The sequence below is a fragment of the Leopardus geoffroyi genome, chromosome A1 (assembly GCF_018350155.1).
Source record: "Leopardus geoffroyi isolate Oge1 chromosome A1, O.geoffroyi_Oge1_pat1.0, whole genome shotgun sequence".
In the NCBI taxonomy this organism is placed as follows: domain Eukaryota; kingdom Metazoa; phylum Chordata; class Mammalia; order Carnivora; family Felidae; genus Leopardus; species Leopardus geoffroyi.
This window is the reverse complement of record NC_059326.1, coordinates 81898179-81913533: the sequence shown is the minus strand read 5'-3', so window position 1 is coordinate 81913533 and position 15355 is coordinate 81898179. Positions and strand designations below refer to the sequence as shown.

General features: G+C 55.9%; 2 protein-coding genes and 1 long non-coding RNA gene across 5 annotated transcripts in view; 1 reads left to right on the top strand and 2 right to left on the bottom strand.

Annotated features, from left to right (window-relative positions):
• The window catches only part of MCF2L (MCF.2 cell line derived transforming sequence like), a 133080-nt gene extending 128012 nt beyond the window's left edge, over positions 1-5068 (bottom strand). For both annotated transcript variants that reach the window (XM_045482433.1, XM_045482438.1), the window contains exon 1: positions 5008-5068. The gene's annotated coding sequence lies outside the window, so the exon portion shown is untranslated. The remainder of the gene's footprint in view (positions 1-5007) is intronic.
• A 205-nt stretch (positions 5069-5273) lies between these two features.
• Positions 5274-8226, top strand: LOC123596918. Its single transcript, XR_006711893.1, has 3 exons — positions 5274-6073; positions 6680-7122; positions 8011-8226. It is a non-coding gene; the product is annotated as an uncharacterized LOC123596918 (long non-coding RNA).
• Positions 8227-10833: 2607 nt separating this feature from the next.
• The window catches only part of ATP11A (ATPase phospholipid transporting 11A), a 123158-nt gene continuing 118636 nt past the window's right edge, over positions 10834-15355 (bottom strand). The window contains exon 29 of one of the 2 annotated variants that reach the window (XM_045482430.1): positions 10834-15119. In XM_045482430.1, coding sequence (XP_045338386.1) covers positions 14910-15119 — 210 coding nt within the window. In that variant the 3' untranslated portion in view covers positions 10834-14909. The remainder of the gene's footprint in view (positions 15120-15355) is intronic. The other variant, XM_045482431.1, reaches the window with a different exon arrangement.

Here is a 15355-nt window from a genome sequence, read left to right as displayed (position 1 = left end):
TGAAAATTTGGCAAAGAAACTTCAGTCAAGTTTTTGGAAGCAGGGTTGAATTTAAAGAGACAGCTGGTAGCTGCATCTCAAACAGAGAGCACCGGAATCATGCATGGGGTGCAAGGGTCACCTCAGCAGGTCACTACTGACCGTGCTTTTCTGTGCCTGGTCTTTGAGCCTGTTTCCGGTTCGTTCTTATTTCCCTCTGTCGACTTCACATCCACAGGGCCCCATCTTCAAGAGTACAGATGTAAATGACATAACTTAACAACCCTTACTTGTGGCTCCACGAACATCAATCACCTCTGCTTCCGTCTCTGACTGAAGCCACGCCCCGGAGGCGGCTTCCGCAGGGCGCAGGCATCGTGCCCTCCCTCGGGCCACAAGGTCACCAGCTGTCAGTCCTTCCCCCGAAGCCCCTGGTTGCCGGGGGCCGGCCCCGCCGATCCTGTCCTCCAGGCCCTCCCCGACGGCCCAGCTACCCGATGGCCAGTCTGCCCTTGGAGCCGCTCCCAGGCCTGACCGCCTCTTAGACCCCCGGGCAGCTTTGAAAGCCCACCACTGCCGGCCAGCCCTGGGGAGGGGTTCCCACTTGCTGCCTACATAGGACCCTTGGCACAGAGCCTTGCGGGTCTTTGCAGGGAGGAAGGAGCCGCCACTGGACTGGGGGGTGGCGCTAGCCGGCAGACGCAGCCAGTTCCCAAGTGCATCGGGCACCAACAACTCCGCACCCCTGCCCGGGAAGGCACCCCGTTTCCTCCCTCTCTCCCTGCCCAAACACACAGCTCCAGCCGGCTTCCCTGCCTGTCCCACAAAACGCACCTGTCCCTCATTTTTACAAACACTGCTGCTGGTTACCCGTACGCGTCCTGCACGTAACTTCTCTGGACATGTGCTTGGGTCCCTATGACGTTTTCTTAACCTCCTCACACAGGGCCAGGGTGAGGAGCTTTCACACCGAACGCCAGGGACGGCGAGCCCATCTCCCTGGGCAGCAGCTGGGGCCTTCCGGATCCCACACCCACGTTTCCTAGACGATCACACAGTGTGCGGTGCTACGGGAGGGCACACACGGCAGCCAGTCACACCGAGGCTAAGGATTTCCGACTGCCTGAGTCTGGTGTTGATACTAAAAACTAGGAGGAATGATTTTCTGGGTTAAAACTAAACAACCTGTTTTTTCCTCTTTTCTTCCAAATTCTGCTCAGAGAATTTCAAACCAACAGGCTGATTGTAATCTTAAACTTCCGGACTAGAAAGAAAAGGCCGAGTGTGTGAGTCCACCTTTGTTCCAGTACTGCCAGGACCAGGAGAGCTCCTGTCGCCCAGCCCCTCCACACAGCCCTACCCTCCACCCAGCCCCTCTGTCCAGCCCTCCCCTCCACCCAGCCCTCCCCACCATCCAGCCCCTCCACCCTGCCCCTCCGTCCAGCCCTACCTGCCCAGGCCCACCATCCAGCTCCTCCGTCCAGCCCTTCCCTCCACCCAGCTCTCCCCACCATCCAGCCCCTCCACCCAGCCCCTCTGTCCAGCCCTCCCTGCCTCAGTGCACAAGTGTCATCAGTCACTTGGTCTCAAGACATAAGCAAGATGACCCAAGAGCTGCTTTAATTAGTTCGTTCTCAAAAGCGTGCCGCCCACCCAACTTGGGCGAAGGACCGGTGAGGCTCCCCCGACCCCTGCTTCCTCTGCAAGGTCCCAGCCTCCCTCGCCCCCTGGCGGGTCAGCCTCCGGCCCAAGGACAGCTGGCACCAGGGGCCTGGGAGGTGGCCTCCCTCCTTCCCCCAGGACTGCACCTCTCCAGAAGCTCAGGACAGTGCCCCCAGTGTCCCCAGGCAGAGAGGAACAGGCAGGAGAGAGAGAGCCTTCTCCATCGCAGAGTTTCCCACAGCTAGTGTAGCCCCAAGGGCACAGAGAAACCCAGATGTCAGGCCTGTTCACTGTAACAACCTCCAGGCTGGCGTCCCCACTGAGCACCAAACTGTGTCGGGGCCCTTTGGCTGTCCTGTCTGCCCCTGAAAAAGCCCCTATAAGCAGCTTGAACCCAGAGAGACAATGGCACCCGTGTCTGGTTCTGTCCCTCTTTGGAGTCCAGGTGTCCCCCACACAGCACCCAAGGGACCCGGGGGCTGGGTGATGGGGACGTGGCCAAGCACAGCATAAGACCCAAGCCAACCAGCTTCGCTGGCTTTTCCCTTGGCTTGGCCGCCTCCCTGCGCACTCGCTCCTGCATCAGGCAGCCCCTGCCCTCACGGAGTTCCCGGGGGAGCCGGCCTGTGTACACGGGTTCCAGGCATCAGACGTGCCACCACCCTGGCTCAGTGGCACTCACGCTCTGTGACGTCACCGGGTGGGGTGGCACGAGGGAGGCACCCGGGCCACCACACACTCTCACTGAACAGACAGCTGCACCAGGACAGGAAATCAGACTCTGCGTCCCCACTGCTTCTCACCGGAGCTGGAACACTAGAGAAGCGCGTTTGGAGAGGAGCGTCACCACTGGCTTTGTCACTGCCCCTCGCGACAATCGCGTTATTGGTTACAAATCGTCATACTCAAAAAGTGGTGTTATCATTCATGAACAAAGAAGACGGTTCTAGGAGAGAGAAGGTGAGGGTGGGGGGGGGGTCCTCACCTCTCACCTCCTCCCCTGCCCGACCCCAAAGTTGACATGCCCTAGTTTCCTGGTAACCCTGGAGTGTCAGACATCCTACCGTGGACTCAAAGTTCTGGAAGTTTCACTCGAGGAAGCCAGGAGGCCAGGAGGGTTATGTCCCATCTCAAAGAGGAAAATACCATAGGCAAGCTATGCCCACCCGGAGCCCACTGAGACTCTACGGGCAACTGGGTGCCCCCTCCCCAGCCTCTATCAGCGGCCACCCCGAGCCGACTGCACTGCCAGACTCTGCCTTCCTGTGCGGGCGCCCAGCCCAAAGCCCCTTCTGCAGGTGTTTTGGTGAAGACCGACCCCCATCTTCTGCCCTCTGTCAAGGACGGGGGCCTCTGGGCATCACGGGGGCTGCTTCAGAGGTGGCTCCGGGCCCAGCGTCACCTGTGCCCGTGTGTCTGCAGCCCAGAGTCCCCACCTGCCAGGAAACAGCTTCACCGATGTTCTCACAAGCAAATACGAGAGGAGAAATGCACTGAACGCTTCTAATAACTTCTGCATCAACTGAGTCTGGGGCCACGTGCTGTGTGTCTGTCGGTAACATTCCAGGCCACCTGTGTGTCACACAGACACTGCAGGGGCCTCTGGCTCAACCGCAGGGATCCCCCCACGTCACAGAAGTCAGAGACCTCTCCTTCTGCCGTGACCATGTCCTCATTCCGCTCGCCAAGATGCCACTTTCCCAGAGAAAAGTCGAGGTTTTAGCTAAAGACCGCACCACAGAGCCTGACACTCAGAAAGACAGAGAATCACCAGCAAGCTGCAGCAGTGAGGATGGGAGCGGGGAGAAGCAGGTGCAGGGGAGGGACTCTCCTGGAGGCTGAGGTGGGTTTCTGGCTACATGCAGTCCTTCCGCCTGTTAGATGTTCTCGGCCGTTCTGCGACTCCATCGCTCCTGCCCCTGAATTATGGCCTCCTTCTAACCGTTCCTGCAAGTTTTTCCTTAAGAAAGCCTTGCCTCTACCATGCTCTAAAAAAGACTCACCCTGGAAATTGGGGACATGCAACTCGGAGCCCCAAGCCCGAAGCCTCTGGGGCACAAGCCCACCCCGTGGGCTGTGGGCCCCTGCTTTCCAGCAGCTCTGTGCACAAACCACTTCTTTGCACAATTGTGTGAGGCAGCGAGGCGACACTCCCATTTCACAGAAGGCAAAACTGATGCAGACACAGGCACGCAGAGGCACCACAACCCGGGAGTGGCAGCCAGGCCCAGACTGTGGCGTCAGGGCCCAGGAGGGCGCAGCCAGCCCACGGGGTGGGACAAGGCGGGCAGGTCTGGAAACTCTACGGGAGTCCTGAGATAGAGCCGACTCACCCCAGAGAGCACTGTCCTCCCCACCCACCCAGGTCCACGGCAGGAGTGTCCCCTGTCCCCACCTCACAGGGTGTTTTTCCCACCTGCTACAGCTGACCCGAGGAGGTTGGGGCAGAACGCAGCTCTCAGAACCAGCTTTGGGCCAGTCACCCCACGGATTTGCAGGGCACAAGGCCCTCCAATGCACAGGCTCCTTCCCTAGGCCCCCCCCCCAACCCACCCCTGCCCGCCTACCTGCCAGGTGGGGTCCTCTGCCTGCCCAGGACTCCAGGACTCGGGCACCAGTGGCCCCTGGGGATGCACTTCTATTTTGGTGGTGCCCCTGCAGCTCCCCGTGGACACACATCCTGGGGCGTCTCACAGCATCCCCTGCACATCCTCCTGGGCCTGCTCCGGGTGCCTTGACCCCTTCCTGGTCCAGGGGCTGCCCCTGGATGGGATGTTTCCAGCAAGGATAGGAGCTGTGCTTGCTGGGGACAGAAGTCTGCTCCTCCCCCAGCTCACTCTTATTCAAGTGTCGGTGCTGCCCAGAGAAGCCAGACTTCCTTTAAAAAGTGGTAGAACGGCCTTTGAAGTCGGAGGACAAAAGCCTTGTTATTTTGAGTCTGAGAGTCTTCTCTTGAGTCGCGCTTTTGAAAAGCTCAGGGACTAGAGGGGGGCCGCTGGGCCACCGCCTTTCCCGTTGCCGGCTTCAGGCGACCAGGTTCCGAAAGATGCACGTGGGTGGACCCCTCCTGTGCCCCCATGCCCGCCTGCCCCTCACCTGTCCCCACACCTGTCCTGACACCCGACCAATCAGCGGACGCGTTTCGGAAGAGCCCAGGATGTGGCTCTTCAAGGTGGGGGGGGGGGCATGGGTGACACCTGTCGCGTCCGAGAGGACCCCGTCACGATGGGGAGGGGCGTCTGTGTCCTTGGAGCCCGCTGCCCTCCAACCTGTGACAGCTGGGACTCCGGTCGGGTCCCCCACGTGGGACGGCCCCTCCGCGTCCCCCCCCCCCCCGCCCCTTCCGCTGCCCTTGCCCCCGCGCACCTGCCCGGCCTGGACCTTCCTCACGCTTCCTTGGACTCCGCCACAGGTGCAGCTCTAGGCCCGACCGCGGGGGGAAGGGCGGCGGAGGGGGAGGGGTGCTGGGGAGGAGGGCGCATGAGGGAGGCGGAGAAAGGTGGGGGCGGGGCCGTGGTGGAGGGCGGAGGGGGAGGGTGAAGGCCGCGGGAAGAGCGGAGGGAGAGGAGGGGCTCCACGCAGGGGGCAGGGGAGGAGAGAGAGGGGTAAAGGTCTGGGGCAGGGGCGGCCGCGGAGGCGGACGGGGGCGGCAGGAGGGGAAGGAGATGCCCCAGCCCACCCTTCCCTCCCACGCGTGTCAGGGGGCCGGGGTCGTGCCCCTCCGCCCAGGGTCGCCCCGGACCGGGTTCACATCGCACACCCAAAGGGGACACAGGCTGGGCTTGGAGTTCTGCCCTGGGGCTGACCCCGGCCTTACCCCAGTTCCCCGGGGTCGCACCCTGCCTCAGGGGACCTGCGCAGAGCCACCCGGAAGGAGCTGTGCGTCTGCTCGGAAGCCCTGGACCGGGCTCGGATCCCCCAGTTCCCCAGGACCTTGTCAGGAGAAGGGGGGGTGGTGGGCCGGGTGCTGGGTCGCCACAAAGCCTGCTGTGGTGCACCAGGCCAGCTGTGTGTGTGGGGGGGGCGGGGGGAGGCTCCTGGGGGAAGCGGTGCCCGGGGCAGGACGGGGGTCAAAACCAGACCGCACTGTTGGAAACACTGCAGCTGCCTGTTCTCACGACCCAGGTCACCAGTGGGCAGGGGCTCCCTGCACCCCTCCGTATTTATGCCCCGGGAAGGCAGCCCAGAGAGCCAAGGTGGCAGGGCCCCCGTGTCCCTCAGGCTGGCTTGAGTACCCAGCCTTGCAACCCCTGTTTCCAGGGAGAGGAACTAAACCTTTTATTCTTGTGATTTCCCAGGTTCAGGGAGGGGAGCCTCTGGAGTAGAGCTGGAATGTGAACGTGGTGCAGCATCCAGAACATCCTAAGTGTTGACCCGCATGGAAGCTTCATCTTGGTTGAGCCTTTAAAGCGCCCGCATGGAGTGGGTAAAGGTGGGTGGCTTGTTGAAATCAAACAATGGGCTTCTGCCAATAGGGAAATAAATGTAAACCCAAGGCAGCTCTAAGCCCAGGACACCTAAGCCCCACGCAGGGGACGGTGACCCTGATCTGGAGGAGGGTGCCTGGCACTGACCCTGCAGGAGGACTTTCCTCCCCCCAGGTGTGGCTCTGTACGTCTCCTGTGGGAGGTCTGTATGCACCCGGTGGGCACCCTGGTGGCCAGGGCACGGGCTGGGGCGGCTCTGCGGAGGGTCCAGGCTCTGGTGGCCTGGAACGCGGGGCCCGCGGGTGCCACGCTCTCCTGGGAGGTCCTGGGGCAGGCGGTGGGCACAGCGCAGGATGGGTCCCCGAGTGCGTGGACAGAGCAGGCAGGCTTCGCCAGGAAGGGGGCAGGCTGGCTCAGGAAGGAGCAGGTGGCTTGAGGGGGACAGGAAATCAGAGGAAGGAGAAACCCCTCTGCCTGGCAGAGGGTTGGTGGCCGGCAGCGGCCCCAAGACCCAGACAGGTTCCTCTTCTCGGAGGGGCCCCAGTGAGGCCGGGGGGCTCCAGTGTGGTGCGCTTTGCCTGTGTCTTTGAGACCAGTGCCCTGGCCCCCAGGACAGCATCAAAGGCCCTCGGGTAAGAGATGCTCTCAGGAGGCTGCAGGAAATACCACGGCCAAAGCGAGGTGGCGCAGGAGGGCGGCTCCGCAGGATGTGCAAACAGCGCCGCTGGTGGAGAAGACCAGGGGAGATGGCTGGGACCCGTGCTGTGACCCCGGTGAGAATGTGCGGGCTGCAGGCTCCAATCCCAGGGGCCAGCCAGGCCTGGGCTCCGAACCCGAGTGCGGCTGCCACAGGCAGGATTCCCGCCCAGGATCCGGGACCCGCAGCTCAGTCACCCACACTTGCGCGGCCACGGAACCTGCAGCCCAGAACATTGTTCCTTCTCCACGAAAGCTTTCTGCTTTGGTGCAGGGTCACCGACGCGGTGGATGTACAGAGGACAAAATGAGACGTCTGTGTTGTTTGGAAAACGTGAGGGCTGATTCCAAAGCTGAGGTAGTTCGAGAGGAAATGAATTCCCCCAAGTGCAAAGCTGGCCCGAGCAGCACCCTGCTGGCGTCCTGCTCATTATGGCGCCATGAGCCCTTTGTGCGATTTTGTGGCTCTCACAGCCCCCCAGGCCCATGGTGAGGCCCGCGGTGAGGCACGAGGAAGTCACCACCACAAATGGGGCTCTAGGGGTGCACGGCCGAGCAGAAATACGAGGGAGAATTCGCAGGTAGCATCATCTGCTTACCGTGAAGGAATCAGTACGAGAGGGGAGACTGCAGGGGAGAGGCTGGGCTTCTCTCTGCCAGCCGGCCCTCGGTCCCCAGCGCACGAGCACATTCCCCCAGCACACAACCCCAGCACACACTCCTGGTGCACGAGACACACTCCCAGCACACGAGCACAGGCCTCCAACATGCGAGCACACACCCCCAGCACACAACCCCAGCACACACTCGGAGCGCACAAGCACAGGCCCCCAGCACACGAGCACAGGCCTCCAGCATGTGAGCACATGCTCCCAGCACACAACCCCAGTGCACACTCCCAGCACACGCCCCAGGCCTCAGCTCCAGTGAGTTCTGAGGTTGGTCCCGACAGGTGTGAGTTGAAGTCTGCCTGCGGGTTCCAAATCAGTTGTTGAGATTTCTGCCCGCACCCGCGAGGCTGTGACGGTGGCATCTGTGCCCTCCCCTTGGAGTCCTACAGAGCTGTCCCCGTCGGTCACTGTGCCCGGTGGCCAGCCTAGGGAGGCCCCTCTGCCTTCCAGATGGTCCCCGTTTCTCCTTGTGTTTGAAACTACCATTTGAGATTAAATCCTTTACGTAAATATACTGCTCTTGCAAAAAAGTCTCTGCGCCCCTGCCTGATCATCCTTTCTGCTGTCCGGCCCAGGTAGTACTTACCATCGTGGGATGGCCCACAAACGCTGACAGCGGTAGCAGGGTCTCAGTGTGACCTGCGGGACGTCACCGGTCAGTATTTTAGCCTCTGTTTGCCCTCCCAGGACATAGACACTTCTTACTCCACTGGCTTATGAAGACTGAGGAAGTATAATCATTTACAAACAAAACAAAGTCTAAGCTAATTAAAACATTTATTTTGAGGGGCACCTGGGTGGCTCAGTCAGTTTAGTGTCTGACTTTTTATCTCAGTTCAGGTCATGATCTCACAGTTCATGAGATCAAGCCCCACGTTGGGCTTTGTGCTGACAGCTTGGAGCCTGCTTGGGATTCTCTCTCTCCCTCTCTCTCTGCCCCTCCCCCCTTGTGCTCCCTCTCTCTCACTCAAAATAAATATTTTTTAAAAACATTTATTTTGATATTTAAGTCATATTTTGAGACTTTCTAGTAGGTCTTCAAAAATTCTAAAGACACTGGGGTGCCTGGGTGGCTCAGTCAGTTAAGCGTTCGACTTTGGCTCAGGTCATGATCTCACGGTCTGTGGGTTTGAGCCCCACGTCAGGCTGTGTGCCGACAGCTCGGAGCCTGGAGCCTGCTTGGGATTCTGTCTCCTCCTCTCTCTGCCCCTCCCCTGCTCATGCTCTGTCTCTCTCTGTTTCTCAATAAATAAACGTTAAAAAATTAAAAGATAAAATTCTAAAGATACTAAAACTATCTGAGATTCTCAAGAGGATCTATTCATCCTTCATGATCTCAAAACCCTTTCTCTCTCTTTGAATCTTGTAAAAACCAAGTGAATAAGAACATTGATGTGGATTTTTTTCAAATTATGATTTTGTGCAAGGAGTTTTAAAGGCTAATATACTCTTCATAAGCAATGCACCAAGGAATCCGTATTTCTTATTAAAGTTTAAACAAATAAATTAGGGGGCACCTGGGTGGTTCGGTAGGTTAAGCGTCTGAGTCTCGGTTTTGGCTCAGGTCATGATCTCAGTTTGTGAGTTCGAGCCCCACATCAGGCTCTGTGCTGGAAGCATAGAATCTGCTTGAGATTTCTCTCCCACTTCTCTCTGTCCCTCCCTGGATTTCTCTTTCTAAAAAAAAAAATAAATAAATAAACATTAAAAAACAATAAATTAGGACAGCACCTGTCAGTGGGCCCCGAGGGTGCCAGGAACAGCAGCACTGTGGTTTCCGGATGTTGTAATTTCTAGTGTCTTGCTGATGGGTCTGCAAAGAAAATGCTGTAAGGAGACACGATACGTCGCCTCCAGTAATGTGCTGTGGGGCCTTAAGTGTAAATTTCTCTGGACGTTGAGCAGCAAGTATTTACTCCAGATTGGCTGGTTTTAGCCATGACACCTGTCCACTAACTATGGGGTTGGTGTCTTCAGTGTCTGAGAAATTCTTCATCTGGTTAATAGTTGACAGGTTCTCGGATTAGGACAAGTGAATGCATCTCGGTGATAAGTTAGACATTTGCTATTTCAATGTTCCTGAATTATTCCAATGAGTCCTGAAATCATAAAAATGTACAAAATGTACAAAGGTGAGTATTTTCCCTAGGGGAATTAATATATTAAGTTTTAGGGGTGCCTGGGTGGCTCAGTAGGTTAAGCGTCCGACTTTGGCTCAGGTCATGATCTTGGGTTTGTGAGTTTGAGCCCTGCGTCGGGCTCTGTGCTGACAGCTCAGGGCCTGGAGCCTGCTTCGGATCCTGTGTCTCCTTCTTTCTCTGCCCCGCCCCCCCCTCATGCTCTCTCTCTCGAAAATAAACATTAAAAAAAATGCTAGTGGTATCCCCTTAATGCAGGAAAGAAATTGAGAAACTATATGTTCTCAAGACTTTCCCATGAAAGAGGGTGTTGTTAAGCTAGGATAGGACCAGGTGATGTGCACGGTTGTGTTCACGTGGGCACAGGTGAGTGGGTTTGCCGTTACATCTTCGAGCTTCAAGCCAGGCAAGTGTACTCATCAGCCGCCAGGGGTAGCGTGGCCTCAGGTTCGGGCCACCTGAGACAGGTGTGAAAACCGGACAACCAACAACAGGCACCGGAGGCCCCGGGGCCCCAGAATCACGGGAGGCATTTACTTCCTGTTGTGTTTCCTAGAGTCTGGTGTTGGCCACTAGCGTTTGGTTGGTGATTGTGACTGACACCCGCTCAGCGTGTGATACGCTTGCTGTGTGGTGCTTGTGGTGCACAAGGCCGGGAAAAGCCCCAAATTTAGAATTGCACACGGTGGAACCCTAGGCCTGACCTGGTTCCTCCCAGGGGCTTGGGGAGGCCCGTGAGGTGGCAACCCCAGAACCGAGCATCCCCAACCTTAGGGCTCTATCCTTGCCGCCCTAATTGGGACAGAATCCCAGGATCTGGGGCCTGGAGTCAGGTTTTGTGGGTCCGAGGCCAGTCCTCAGACAAGGAACTGGAGGGGGGGCAGTGGCCATTGGGCAGTGTGGGGGCAAACGGCCCCAGAGGAGGAAGGGGCAGCGCTGGGACCTGAGTGGGTGGGGAGCCAGATGTGCAAAATCAGCCCGCAGCCCATCCCGGCCTAGCTGGGTGTGAGCGGAGGGCGCAGGGGCCTGAGGGCGCGGGATGAGTGCAGGCGCAGGCAGGACGGTGCAAGGGCAGGACGGTGCGAGGGCAGCCGGCGATCCCGCGATTGGTGAATGCAGGCGCTGCCCCCCATTTCTGGGAGGACACCCCACCTTCAGCCCAGACACACACTCAGGTTGAGAGGTTCACCCTGCAGCTTCTGTCCCCAGAGATTTAAGCCCAACTGCTGCTTTTTTTATTAATAAAGAAACCAAACCAGACATTTTTTCTTCTTTATTGCAAGCAGATTCAAGTCTCCTGCTTAGATAATCTGCAGAAAAGTCCAATATAATTAATATTATCAAGTCATACTTTATCTACAGAAATAAAAGTTAAAAACAGTAGCATACAAAATAAAGTTTACAGAAATGTAAGATTTGGTTTAATCACAATTTAATTTTTCAAAGCAGGTTAACATTACTATCTGGAGGCTGATCGGCCATCTTAAATGCACCTACTATATTCAATAATTTAAAAATAAATTCCAGTATTTATGATGATGACAACTATAGATACCGTTCATGTTAAATGCATTTTGAAGGTTCTCTTTTACTACGTTACATAATGAATGGACATTTTAAATGGCAATGCAGACACGTCATAATTTTAAGTCAGAGACAATATATGCATATTAAAATTCTGTATATTTTCATAAGGTAAAAAATAAAGCTATATAAACTGATCTTTAGATTTTTTCTGCAAAAGTAGAATCACCCTTTAATAATACTTCCAACACATCTCCATTAAAGCTTTGTTTCTAGACAATATCAGAATGATTCTCATTCCCGCTCACCCACCCGCTAGCTTAAAAAAAAATTGCATTTGCCAACTGACATTTTTCCTGTTTTTAAATGGGAAACTTCCAAAAGAAATGGAGAAGGCAAAACACTGAACAACGAAACGTGACACGCAGCTGTTAAATAAATAATGTGATTTTCAAGGTGAAGTAAAGCTGTTGCATTAGTTTTCACCAGTCAGTGCAAAACAGATGCACTTAGTGGTTTAAAAAAAAAAAGCGGAGAACTCCCTTAGGCTGCACTCAACATTTGGTTGATGTGCAACTATTCGAGACTAATGAGAACAGCATGTGGGAGACATTTTTGTAGTTAAAGCTGCAAAATCTCACCAGGCCAAAGGACAATTCTATCAACCTGTACCTGCAGAAGCATTTCCGGCCTCCTTCCCAGGCTCAGGAACGCGCCCCCCCCCCCCCCCCCAGGCTTCTGTGCTCTGCGTTCACCCTATGGAATCAAATGCACAGGCTGGTCTGGGAGAAGAGGGTGTGTTTCCCCAGCTGCCCAAGGCAGGGTGCCAGCCAGAGCCCAGGGATGCCCGGGTCACAGAGGAGCCTCTCTGCCACCGTCCTGAGGGCACAGGTGCCAGTGTGCAGGTGTCAGTGGCGGGGGGGGGGGGGAACCCCCGAACAGGAGACACTTATCAGGCCAGAGCACCGCAGCGTTGTCCGTCCACGCTTGCCTCCGGCGTCCAGCCAGGGCACAAGGCTCGAGGTCTAAGGAGCCTGGTCTTGCCGGAGCTCCTGGCAGGGTCCCCTTAGGAGGGAGGCAGGATGCACAGGGCCCAGGGAGTGCGTACGTGTGTGCGCTGTGTGCGTGTGTGCATGCTGAGACACGTGCACGCCTGTGGCCCTGAGTAGATTCGGAGTTGAAAGCAGGAGAGAGACGGTGACTGGGTCAGGACCACCCGTGCTTTATTGGTGACCTGTTCTTAGGGGATGGTGTGCGGGTCCAGAACCAGATGCTGGGACCAGTGTGGGAAATTATGAATTAATTCATTAACACGTGCAGTCCTGAACAAGGTTTTCAAAACTAAGAAAAATGCTAAAAGTTGACATGTCTTGCTTTAAGGTCAGTTTAAGGCCAGTAATCATTAACTACTGTTGGTGAAAGATCGCACGGAGTCCCACGTGCGGCCTTTCAGCGGGTTCTTCCTCACCTCTGAGGCTCTGTCTCCCGCCCCTGTTTCCAATGATCAGGCACAGTCACTTAATATTTCCCAAACAATTTTGTAAAAGACATTTTGGAGCATGTAAGGGGTTAGGGACTTTCATAAGGAGACTTGCATCATCAGAGGTAAACGGTGACCGTCTCAATACAGGTGGAAAGAGGATACTGAACCATCCCTCGAGAAACTTCTATCTTAAGGCCGAAGGATGGAAATCGAAAACAAAACAAAGAGCAGATGACAATCACAATCAACTGTGAAGAAAAAGCAAGCAAAACATTGTGCTCTAAATATGCCTTCAACTAATCACTGCCACCGGAAACACCAAAAACAAACAGGTGTAGAGAATAAAATCAAATCTGAAAATTCACATTCATCGGGTATTGAGACATTCAGCCAAAACTCTCACCAGAATTTAAATGTAAAGTGGCCAAAAGTTCACCAACTTAAAAAATAAAAGCTTTAAAAACATACTTTAAAAATTAGGTGCGGTATGTTAACAAATAAATGAATAAAAGAGATAGAAACAGCTATGAAAATACTTCAGTGCAAAGGCAATTTTAAGATTTCTAAAAAAATACGTTACAAAGAATTTGTTAACTAAACATACAGAGAATCTGTCCCCCTACAGGTGGTGGGGGGACATTTATACCCATAGTAGGTTCTTAAAAACGGCTGTAAAAACGCACACACCACCGTTCGCAAGGTCCGGCGCGGACCTGACGGCCGGGGCCAGAGGGCGTGACCGAGGCATTACCGGAAGGCGTAGCCAGGGAGAGGAGGGGAGGGCGTGGCGAGGGCAGAGGGCGTGACCAGGGACAGCGGTGCAGGGAGGGCGTGAGAGGTCAGGGCGGAGAGGGCGTGGGGAGGGCGGAGCGGAAGGCGTGGCGAGGACCCTCATGGCGGAGACCCTCTCTTACTCTTTGTTCTGTCTCCTGGTCTTTGGTATGGTGTTTCCACTTCACTTGAACTTATCCCAACCACTGTGTGTACGCATTGAATTAACCCCCTAGTTCAAATAAATATTTTATAGGCGAAACATTATACAATCAAATTATGAAACCTTAACTTCCAAAAACACCTGAAATCCCGCATCTCCGAAGTAGACGCCGGGCTCACTCACCGACGTCCCTGGTTCCACAGCACGGGATCCGCAGTGGGCAAGGTGCCTGCTTGTACTTTAGCTTCTGGGTGATGCTTTTCTTAAAAGGCATCAGTTTCAACATGTGAACTTGAATCTCAGACTGAAATCTCTGTTTCCTTCCGGACCATTAAGGCTATGTCAAAGAGGTTATTTCTAGAAACAATTACTGGTGCAGAGAAGTGCCAGGGACTGTCAGCACACCAGCCTTCTGATGGCTCTGCCACCCCAACTAATGTCCTGGGCAGCACAGACGACAACAAAGCGGGCATCTAACAGAAAACACAATGTTTGGTCAAGGTCTTGAGTGTGGGCAGCAGTCTGGGATGGCAATATTGCTTTTCGGGGTTCAGAGGCCGACTCACCATCAGACCAGTGTGGGCCAGAAATGGATCTTGGAAGATGGACGCGGCCCCCGGAGGGCACCTCTGAGTGAGGATATGGAGGGGTCTGACCGTCACAGCCTGTGGTCTGCCCCTGGAACAAGTGGGGGAGACTTCTCCCAACAAGAGAACATGGGGAGGCTCTATTCTTGGGGGCGTGAGGATAACTATCTCAGAGCTTGTACTGGGAAGGCTCACACGGACGGTATTACTCATTCTTCACACGCGATACTCTGTTTTCTCCATGGGGCAGCCAGCAGACAGGAAAGACTCAAAGACACCCTGCAACACACGGGGGACGCTAGCACCCCCTCGAAGAAACAAACTCCACACCAGACAGGACCCTGAAGGCCAGCCCCACCGTGTGGTGGGTTTGGACAGAAGCAGGGCACAGGCCATGACGCTGACAGGCCGTGGGAACACGTGGCTCGAGGGGCTGGTCCAGCCAGTTCTAGAAGCATGAGGACCAGAGGGTTGTGGACAAGGAGGCACAGAGGCAAGGCCAGCCCGTCCCATGGTGAGGACAGGCCCCCTGTGCTCAGCACGGTCAGTGGGGTGGCCACTTGCGCTCCACGTCCACGGTGCACGTCCACACAGGTGTCCTTCTCCGGAGGTGTCTGAGACTGGAGGCCCCATGCAGTGGGGACACAGCAGGCCCTGGGGCCCTTCTTCCCAACACAACTGAATGCCCGTCGGAGGCAGTGTGAGGCCACCAGAGCCAGGAGAGGTGATGTGCTGGCCACAAGCTCCAGACAAGTCCCGCTGCCCTGGTCCCTCCTTTAGGGTGGGGAGAGGCTCACACGTGTGGCTTTCAGAGGTCTGGACTGATGGCCTGTCCACCAGTGGTCCCCCCATGGGGCACAGGGACAGAATGGCTGTGCAGGAGACTGGAGAGAGGAGGCCACGACAGTGGCTCCTGTTTTGCGTGTGGACCTGGCCACGTGGCCCAGGGGCTGGAGCTCCGCCGACAGGCCAGGAGGGTGAGTTCCGGGAGGCGGCTCTGGCCGTGCACGCGTGTGCTCTGTTGGAGAACAGGACAGACAGTGTCAGTCCCAGGACCCCCCACAGGAACCCCACCCAACCTGCGCTGATGCTGCCTGTGGGGGCTCCCGTTCCAGATGCGGTGGGGGAGTGGACACATGTGACCCATCTGAACTAGGGCACCAAGCCAGCGTGGTGACCGTATTCTGGCTACAAATGGCTCCCCGGCTTGGCTCCACCGTCTGGCAAAGATGATGCATGTCAACATGCAAAGCC